The sequence below is a fragment of the Glossina fuscipes genome, unplaced genomic scaffold (genome assembly GCF_014805625.2).
Source record: "Glossina fuscipes isolate IAEA_lab_2018 unplaced genomic scaffold, Yale_Gfus_2 28, whole genome shotgun sequence".
Lineage (NCBI taxonomy): Eukaryota > Metazoa > Arthropoda > Insecta > Diptera > Glossinidae > Glossina > Glossina fuscipes.
This window is the reverse complement of record NW_023998423.1, coordinates 10,445,355-10,455,854: the sequence shown is the minus strand read 5'-3', so window position 1 is coordinate 10,455,854 and position 10,500 is coordinate 10,445,355. Positions and strand designations below refer to the sequence as shown.

The 10,500-nt window shown below is 34.0% G+C and overlaps 2 protein-coding genes across 2 annotated transcripts; both read left to right on the top strand.

Moving 5' to 3' along the window:
• The first annotated feature begins 1,017 nt into the window (after positions 1-1,017).
• Positions 1,018-1,823, top strand: LOC119636404 (larval cuticle protein 2-like). The gene is made up of 2 exons (XM_038031721.1): positions 1,018-1,127; positions 1,223-1,823. The coding sequence occupies exons 1-2, from the start codon at positions 1,116-1,118 to the stop codon at positions 1,739-1,741; spliced, it is 531 nt and encodes a 176-aa protein (XP_037887649.1). The 5' UTR covers positions 1,018-1,115; the 3' UTR covers positions 1,742-1,823.
• Positions 1,824-7,580: 5,757 nt separating this feature from the next.
• Positions 7,581-9,965, top strand: LOC119636403 (maltase A3-like). Its single transcript, XM_038031720.1, has 6 exons — positions 7,581-7,911; positions 7,979-8,439; positions 8,505-8,957; positions 9,099-9,550; positions 9,613-9,756; positions 9,827-9,965. Exons 1-6 carry the CDS (start codon positions 7,686-7,688, stop codon positions 9,960-9,962), a joined length of 1,872 nt encoding a protein of 623 aa, XP_037887648.1. The 5' UTR covers positions 7,581-7,685; the 3' UTR covers positions 9,963-9,965.
• Positions 9,966-10,500: the final 535 nt, after the last annotated feature.

Here is a 10,500-nt window from a genome sequence, read left to right as displayed (position 1 = left end):
CATCATTTTACCGGAATTCAATTCTATTGCTTTTAGTTCGATTCAATTCAGCTCGAATAAATTGTATCTGCTGCTCTTCGCTTTGTTTCAACAAAATATCAAAATTATTTTTATTTATTTACTGCTTATATATATTGTAAATGCATACATAATGTAAAAAATTTAAGAGGTTGCTTTACATCGTATGCCCGCCTTGAGATTTGAACCCGCGACCATTGAGTTGTTGGTTGCTATCCTTTGCCTAGTCACTTACTCATGTCGATAATATCACATCATACATAAAACCGATTCAATGTCTTTATTGACATCTACATCTAAATCTTTCCGCTTAAAACATATTTCAATTGAATTTTATGTATTTCATTCAAAAAATATATGCACACTCACAGACAAAAACACCCATCAACATGTATAAGCCAATCCCTTGCATACTTATCAGAATTATCATCATTCAAAGAATGAAAAAAAAGGAAAAAATTGTCCGTCTGGTTATGGTGTAGATTTATTATTTTATAAATGGGTTGTTGGTCTATACGAGATGTTAGAAAAAACAATTTAAAAATATTTTGCTTATTATTCAAGCAAATTGCCATTTGATGCATTAAATTCTGATTCAATTACTCTTTTATGAGATATTGCAAATTTCCTAATAAAATTTTCATTTAATTGTTGTGAAAAGTATTGATTACTTAGTCATGTTTCATTTCTTTTGCTTCTTCAAGCAATTATCCAAGTCGTAGTAAATTTTTTTTTTTTTGAGAAAAAGCCGTAACTTAATAAATGAAGTCGTCTCTTTTCAAAATTATCTTATATGAATTTTGCATTTTGTCTGTAAGCTAAACGTGAACGGCGTTATTGTATATTATTTCGGTATAAAGAACAATAAAAATTCATTTCATTGATCAAAATTGTTTGCATACTTTGTTGGTATAACAAAAGTCGTCTTATGCCGTTTAAAATATACTAATAACTAGTTATACATAAATTAAAGTATGTAGCGATAGTTTGGCAAATATTACGGACAAAAATCGTATATAAAAACACTTAGAGGTCCAAATCAAAGCATCAGTTTTGCAATCAACTTAAGTTTGGTCAAATCGTGTGAAAATATAAACATGTTCAAATTTGTGAGTAAAGAAGAAGAAGAAGAAGAAAAAAAAAAAACAAAAAACCCAAAATTGGAAACCAATATCTTAATATACGTAAAATATATATTCATTAGGTTATCGTGTGTGCTTTAATAGCTAGTGCGGCGGCCGTCCATGAAGAGCTTCATCATGATGAACATCATTATGATAACCATCACTCGAACAGCGACGACGTTCACGCTGAGCTGAAATCCTATCATTCTGACGTACATCATAAAGGCTTTGAATACGCCTTTGAGACAAGCAATCATATCCGTGCAGCCGCTCACGGTGACGAGCACGGTAACGTTCAGGGTGATTTCGAATGGGTTGATCCTCATGGCGAACATATTGCTGTGAAATACGGCGCCGACGAACATGGATATCATCCCGAAAGTCATGTTTTGCCTACACCTCATCCCATCCCCGATTATATCCTCCGTTCGATTGAATATATTAACGCTCATCCTTATCATGAACCTGAACATCATGAACATCATCAAGCCCACCATGAACAAGCTCATCATCATCAGCAACACCATGAGCCCGTGCATCACCATGAACCTGTTTACCATCAAGATTCTCACAGTCACTATGGCCAAAAGAAAATCTAAATTGAATTTTATTTGCAAATTGTAAAATGTTTCATTGGATATATTCAAGTCTTTCAAGTCTTCAGTGTAATAAAATTATTTAAAATAGATCAGAAAAATCATCCAAGTTGTTCATCGTTGTCTTTTCCAGATATTTATTTATGGTTTAGTGCATTTGCATTATAACAGTTCAATGCCAAGGTAACAAACACGTATTGCAATAAATTCAAGGTTAATTTGCAAATTGTTATGCGAAGAGAAACCTTACCGTCCTACATATGTTTGTTGTTTCGATATATAAACCGCTGACGCTTATTAGAAGATGGAAATCTTCTGTTCTCCGAACGAATTAATTTCGAAATGCCTGAACCGTTTGAAATTAAGCAATTAAAGCAACAGCTCACAGAGTAAGCACCGTCTAACGTTTCCACGATTCCAATCTCCTTGTATTTGCGAACACAGAGAAAAAAACACATGCATACAAAAGTGAAAAGTATGAGAAGAAAAGATTGCAGACAACTACCATCTTTTCTAAGCCAAATCATTGAAGGGTATAATCCGTGCCTAATAATGTGTTAAATATACTTAGACAATAGATCTCGATCACCTTAGTTTTGGAAGCATCCATCTTGCATTTGTCGTAACCCATCTAATCATTTTAATGCATTGAGTTAACGCTCATGGCACAGTTAATACAATATTTTTGGTTTGAAATTTAACTCCATTTCATTGAAATGAAATTAGATGAATATTGATGAGTCGATAGTCACTTTGTGTATATTTATGCCAAGTATGAACAAGTAAGAATATTATAATCGGACAAGGCCGACCATTAAATACCGTATACCACATGGTCTAACTTAATTTTTTTATTTTAGGAATATTTCTCGTGTGCTTATTTATGGAGAAGCGGGTCCAAAATGCAACTTAATGTAGTATAAGATCTAAAAACCGACGTAGATGGATCATAGTTTGCAGAATTTATTTTTGTATGAAATTACTATTATGGGTCAATCTTCATCACCACATATTAAAACTTAGACTTTTCTGCTCTACGAAGTATCGATTTTCGTAAAAATCGAACGACTTTTCAGAATAGGACATTATATGGAAAGCGATTGAAAACATGGACCGATCAGGGCCATTTTCAATAGCATTCATCCTTGAGACTCTCTTAATTTTTTACCAGCTTTTTTGTTTCTTTTATAAATTCTAAAAACATCGAACGATGTGTCCTCACAATTCCAATAATTGAAGCTACGAACTGGTATAAGAGAATTTTGCGGACAGCTGCATCAATCAGTTCATCAATTTGCTCTATAGCGAATTTATTCGTAATATTGGGAAACATATATACCGAGAAGTGTATGTCAACATCTCTTATAATGAATTAATCGTAAGCTCTATAAACGTGCTTGGAAATGAATCGCAAAGAATACAGGAACACAGTATGGGAAGAACAATGCAAGTGTAGGAACATTGCTTTTGAAGGACTTTGAAATAAATTTTTCATTTAATTTTAAATAACACGAGCGATTTCGTGGCTTAAATGCAATTGTCAGTACTGAACACTAGCAACAATATCAAAGGTGTAAACTTTGACGAGAGATATTAAACCCGTAGAAATTCAGCATCGTTTTGTAAACCTTTTAACGTAATTATCTCGGTTTAAAAATAATTCTAATTTGACACAACTAGCAAGAATTTATAGAGCGATAATCACTTCTTCTTTGTTTTAGACGCTTCATTCAATTCTCAAGGAATATGGTTACCACACGGATTGACTGAAAATGCCATTTCGAACAATATCAACATAGCGGTTTCATTGCTTGCGAAGCAAAAAGAGAAGAGTGATGTATTATGACTGATGATGAAAAGTGGATATATTATGACAATCATAAGTGCAAAAAGTCATAGGGTAGTTCAACGGAGCCATCCACATCGACACCGAAACGGAATATTCATCGCCATAAAGTCTTGCTGCACATGTGATGCGATCAGCAAGACGCAGTGACTTACGAGTTGCTAAAACTCTATGAAACTGTTTCTGCGAATGTTTTGTGTTGAGATGTGTAAATAAGACCCGCAATAATGATTAACATACGCAAGGTCATCCTCCTACTTGACAACGCTCGGCTACAGGTTGCACGTATTGTCAAGGATACACTGTTACAGCTCGAATGAGAAGACCTGCTGCACCTAGCGTACTCACCTGATATAGCGCAAAGACTACGTAGAGAATCTTCAACCCCGTTGTATACCACGTAATTTCCACGAACTCGTGTGCGTTCGTAGATAATAAGTAAACAATGCGTGTAAAATCAGTAGAAATAGTAGTGTCGTGTAGATATATAAAGAACGTCCAGACAGGCGCAATGTTCCCTATCTATCTTCTACGCATTATGTTTTCCTTTTTCTCGTACATGTAATATGTAGAAAACGTTTTAACATATTTTAGAAATTGTCTGCACATTCACAAAGTCGCATTTCTTGAGTGAAAATTGTGCCAGCTCTTCTTTCATATGAGAAAAACACTAAAATAAAACCAGATTTCTTTTCCGCGTAAGTCGAAAACCAGGGCTCAGATTTTGCTTGGGCCTCTTTTTAAATAAAAAACATGAGTTTGGAATCTACTGCGATCGAAATAGTTCCGCCTTAAGTCTGTGCTCGCTATGGAAAATAAAATTCCCAAATTTTCTAGCATGCGATAAAAACTTGTAAATTTCTTTTCCATAAAACTCGAAAATGTCTGCTTGCAATTCTCTCAGCATAATCGTAAATTACTTATGACATAGATTCACATCGTTTACGAAAAATAAATGCAATGGCGATGGGAATACTTACATTATCCTTCTCAATATTACTTTTAAAGACAAAGTTTCTTCATTTAATTTTTATTTATTATTTTATTTATAATCTTTTTATTTAAATAAATGAAAATATGAAAGGTTAAGTGATGGTATGACAAAGCAAGCGGAATGAATATGTAATGTTACGTATTTATTATTCTACAGTACGTAACTAAGTATATATTTAAAGTAAATTATTTTACTAAAATCAATTATGATTTTTATTATTTTAGGATCGACAAATGACTTAACAACAGCTGAAGTGTATTGATTAGGTCCATTTATCACAATAATGTTTTTATTTGGAAACTCATAAATATTTATTATTTGTTTGCTATTAGCTGTTTGCAAAAATTTTGATCATTTTTTCACTTGAAAAGAGCATTTATTGTGGGAAATTGGTACATCACGGTTTCCATCATTTTCTACAACATTTTACAATATTTTTGGCAACATGGCGATGTCATGTCGAAAGAACTTATATTGGTTTGGCTGCGATCCGCCTACCAACACATTTTCGCACTTTCTTAACTTTGTGGACCGGCGTGCTGCACCGATCTCAAGAAATGGTAAACAAAAGGCGTCATGTCTGGTGAGTACGCTGGATGTAGCAGAACTGCCTATTCAAGCTGTGCTAATATGTCCTGAACAACTTTTGCAAGAAGAGGCCAAAAAATGGCATTTTCAGTCACTTCGTGTCGTCACTTTGAGACCGTTGAACCCAAAACCGACAATTGGGATATGATGGAGCAGCATCACCATAAGCCTCCGAATGTGTTTGGTAGACTTCGGTAGCAGAGTCTTCAAATAAACAACAGGACTAATGAATTTGGAAGAAGAAGAATTTTCAGCGCTAATAAATGGAAAACTATTATTTTATGTAGAGGAAGGTCAAAACCATCGAATTCAACCGTTATGTATGCTGGTATTTCCCACTCTTTTATCACTTTTACCTGTCGCTGATCAAAATTTTTGCAAATACCTAATAACTGCAAGAGCGCAAAAAAGAAAAAATTATGAAAATATACGAGATCGACAAAGCGTTTAATCGAATCATATAAAACAAAAAAAGTAGTAAAGATTATTATCCAACACGGAAATGAAAAGAAGAAGCAATAATTATAAATAATAAATCACGCTTTAGATACAACACGGTTTCTATACCGCTATTGCACTATTTGTGGTAAGGAAATGTTCAGCTTGGGCGGAAGTGTGCAACATCCACAAAGAGTTCACTAGGACTACAACAACCTCCTCTGAAAAATTTTCTATGCGAAAAAACCTGCAAAGAATCGTATTTCGGCATAAATAATTCTGGAAAATTTGGATAAAAAGGCTTCAGTTTTTAATCTCTTTCCTCTACAATCGTTTCGACAAAAATTGTAATTGTCAGCGTTTTGTAATGGAAGTTAACCCAGAGGGTTGATTCGACAATTAAATTTAGACCACATTAGTCTGTTTTTCGGACTCCCACATGTTGAGTCTATGTCCCAGAGAGCATATAAGAGAAAAAATTCGCTATCAGGTAGTTTTTTAAATGATTTAAAACATCTTAAAAGTTTGAGAAGAAGCCACCAGCCGAACGACTCATATGTGTCCCTGCTCATCTGAACGAAAAATATGTAAATAAATTACATGAAAATTCACGAGAAAAGTCTTTAAGAAAAGTACAATTATCTCAATACAATTACAAGGAGCTTTTAACATGCACGTCTGCTCTTATGTACAAAATGATAATTATTGCGATAAATAAAATACAGATATCGTGATACTATGGCATATTCTTTAACGAACTTCATCAATTCTTTTTGCAAATATCATTACGCTATGTACGGTGTATATTTCCTCCCTGCGTATGAGAAGGTGAAAACGATATATAAACACAACTCTTTTTTTACACGGTCTTTTTTACACGATTTTGAAATAACACGGGTCACGGTTTTTTTACACAAATGTTTTGTTCTAGCATGAATCCAAAACAAAAAAAAAATTTTTTAGTTCTAATATCGACCTTGTGTAACAGAACATCGACAAAATACAATTGCGAGAATAATGTGATCAGAGATTAGTCGGTTTATGCCCACACATGTATTACGAATTGCCCGTTAATGACGGACGAAATTCTTTATTTGAATCAGACTCGATAGTTGTACTAGACATACCCGACATCCCTTCTGATGCTAGCATTATTGATTCAGTTCGTAATAAACGTGCACGCTTGCTATCAAGCAGCGATGAGTAGTTGGGAAATTGATTTTTATACCTAATTTCAATGTCAGTTTCAATTTTTACATGTAGTATATACTTAGTGACTGCATTTTCACTGTACACTCAGTTCAATTTGGTTTTGTAATAAAAAACAAATTTTGGTTTTACAAATGTGTTATATACATTTCATTATTACTTGTTTTGACCGCTTTCTTGAAAAAATATATAAAGTTTTTTCATTCTGAAGGATCTGCTATCGCCAAATTTTCCATATGTCGCATGCATTTTTTTCTATGATTTTTTGCAACGATTTTTGAGGAACACATCAACCGCGTAAGAAAGGAGTTAAATGTATATATATATATATATATTTTTTTTTTTCATATTCTTGCTTACCATTGAAGATTTTCTGTGCACAAGTATTACTGACATTAAAAATAACCTTCCAATATATAGATAGAAGAACGACGATAGCTTCGTAGTAATTATTACGGTGCGATTGTATCGCTCCACCCTGTATACTATTTAAGTAAACGAAATAAGAGCAAAAGAATAACAAGAAACAGAAAATAACAATAACAGAGATAAAAAAATATTAAGTTGATTAAGCATTATTTATGCTTCTCTGTAAATAATCTGAGGCGGCCAAGCTATCGCTGTATGCGAGCAAGAAAAAGCGCAATTTCTTTGTAGAGAAGATCGCATAGCTTTCTCTTATAATTTTAAATTACTCTCCATTAAGTCTATTTAACTTTTGCAAAAATCAAAACTAAATTTAAATTTAGTTTTTCGAATGCATTATCGGTGAAGAGGTCGCGCGCTTTAACTTGTTTTTGAGAAATTTTCTTTGTTTCATATATTTTTTGTTTTTTTTTTTTTTCTTTTCATTTTATCAATAATTACGCGAAATGCTTTTGTTTTATGGTTTGATATTGTCATGCGGTTTGGCGTCAATGGTGTCAGCTGGCGTCTTTCCGAATTATCACGGTCAGTTTGACTTCATTACTTGGGATAAGGAGAAGAGTTTGCACGACTATGAAAGCACAAAGAAATGGTGGGAAATTGCTGCATTTTATCAAATTTATCCAAGGTCATTTAAGGACAGCAACGGAGACGGTGTGGGAGATCTAAAAGGTATGCCAATGTACATAAAATATTCCAAAAATTCAATAAACCCATAGAAATGAAAATAAATGTTCAGGTATAACCGAGCAATTGCCATATTTAAAAGAAATTGGCATCAATGCTACTTGGTTATCGCCAATTTTTCCCTCACCCATGGCTGATTTTGGTTATGACATATCTAATTTTACCGATATTGATCCCTTGTTTGGCACTATGCAAGATTTTGAAGACATGGTAGCCAAAGCTAATGAACTGAATATTAAGATTATATTGGATTTTGTACCGAATCATTCAAGCGATGAATGCGAATGGTTTCAGAAATCTATCGCTAAAGATCCATACTATAAAGACATGTATGTTTGGCATCCAGGGAAAATTATCGATGGTAAACGACAGCCGCCCACTAATTGGCGTAGCGTTTTCCGCGGATCGGCATGGCAATGGCATGAAAAACGTGAAGAGTACTATTTGCATCAATTCGGTAAAAAGCAACCGGATTTAAATTATCGTTTACCGCAAGTTAAAGAAATGATGAAGGTGAGGAAGACTAAAAGGAAATGATAAAAAAGAATCGAAAATTTGATAAATTTATTAAACCTTAGGAAGTGATGCGCTTTTGGTTAAGGAAAGGTGTGGCTGGATTTCGCATTGACTCAGTCGCCCATGTTTACGAAGTCGCTCCTAATTCTTTAGGCGATTGGCCAGACGAACCGCGCAATATGGCTGTTAACGATCCCGACGATTGGTCTTATCTTCAGCACACATATACCGTCGATCAGCCGGAATCAACGCAATTACTTTATGAATGGCGGAAAGTGTTGGATGATTTCCAGCAGCAGCATGGTGGTGATGAACGTATTATTATGGCAGAAACATATTCACCGATCGAAGTGATAATGAAATATTATGGTAATGATACTGTTAACGGTGTCCAGATACCGTTTAACTTTCTTTTAATCACTTGGTTGACAAATGCTTCATCGGCTTATGATTATGCCAAAGCAATACATACTTGGCTCGACAACATGCCAAATGGAAGGACAGCAAATTGGGTGGTAAGTGTATAAAATAGAACAAATATGTTAACCTCTGGCAGTGTTTGTCTTATTAAAAATTTATAAATGAATTTACGTTTGAGTGAACTATGATTATAATCTTTGATGTCCGAGTAACAAGAAGAGCGTCAATATTTCCAGCTGGGCAATCATGACCAACATCGTTTAGCTTCTCGTTTGGGCGAGGATCGTGTGGATATGATGAATATATTGTTGTTAAATTTACCCGGTTGCAGTGTTACTTATATGGGAGAAGAGATCGGTATGTCTAATGTCTGGATTTCCTGGAATGACACTGTAGATCCGTCAGCCTGCAATTCCAATCCTAATATTTATGAAAAATTGTCGCGAGATCCTGAACGTACACCATTTCAGTGGAGTGACGAATATCAAGCCGGTTTTACGACAGCCAAAAAAACTTGGTTACCGGTAGCTCTAGATTATGCAAAAGTTAACGTCAAAGAAGAACGTAAAGTGAAAATGAGCCATTTAGATATTTACAAGCAATTACAGGAGTTGCGAAAACAACCTACTTTGCGCCACGGTTTGGCCGAGATCGCAGCAATCAATAACAACGTGTTGGCTGTAAAGCGGTATGATTTTATTTGAACGGAATTAATCAAGGAACCGTTTTACGTTCATATGTTTTTTTCAGTTACCTTTTGAAAGATTATACTTACGTGACTTTAATGAATATCAATGATAACCGAGAAACAATAAACTTACGCGAAGTCTTTAGTGACCTCCCCGAAGAAATGATATACATTTTAGTTACTAAACAGTCCGAAAACAAAATAGGGTAAGTTTGAAAATTCGTAAAATTGTTTTTTGAATCACTAATTAAGTTGCACCTTTTTTTTCTTGAACAGAACGCGCGTACGTATTTCCAGCGTACAATTGAATCCCAAAGAAGCAGTGGTACTAAAGTCTTTGACTCAACTTGCCACCACGGCTGGTTATTTCGTTTATTATATACATGAATCACCAAAAAATAAAATCGTTTAAGTATTTTAATGTTTTTAATTTAAAAATTTTCTCAAAGAAATTAAGGCGTTTTTAAAAGATAGGTATTAAAAAAAGAAAACAAATGAAAATATTGTGGTAGGGGCTAGGCCAACTTTTAAACACCTTACGCCCCATTGCGGAACACATTTGATAAATTTGCCATAGAACATAAAAATTATATTCTGTTTTTATAGGAACACACTATTATAGGACTGTATATTGAAAATTAGACCTCTTTTCAAATGTAGTCTTGCGTTCAGGTTATGCCCGAGAGGTTCAAAAATTGAGGCCTTTTTTTGTATTGTTCTTTATGTCAAATTACTATTATTGGCCAATTTTCATTTGAATATGGATGAGTCGATAGTCACTTTATATATAATTACGTTAAGTATAAACAAGTAAGAATATTAGAGTCGGATAAGGCCGACCATTAAATCCCTTACACCACATTGTCTAACTCAAGAAAAAAATTATATTTTTTTTTCTATATAAAGGTATTTTTTTCATGCGCGACCCAAAGCTTAAACACAAAAATACG

What these genes read in the sequence shown, in the direction of transcription:
- LOC119636403 (XM_038031720.1), top strand. Translation starts at nt 7,686, where the DNA reads ATGCTTTTGTTTTATGGTTTGATATTGTCATGCGGTTTGGCGTCAATG. An exon ending in CGGTGTGGGAGATCTAAAAG is followed by an intron (nt 7,912 to 7,978) that starts GTATGCCAATGT and finishes ATAAATGTTCAG; the next exon opens with GTATAACCGAGCAATTGCCA. An exon ending in AACGTGTTGGCTGTAAAGCG is followed by an intron (nt 9,551 to 9,612) that starts GTATGATTTTAT and finishes TGTTTTTTTCAG; the next exon opens with TTACCTTTTGAAAGATTATA.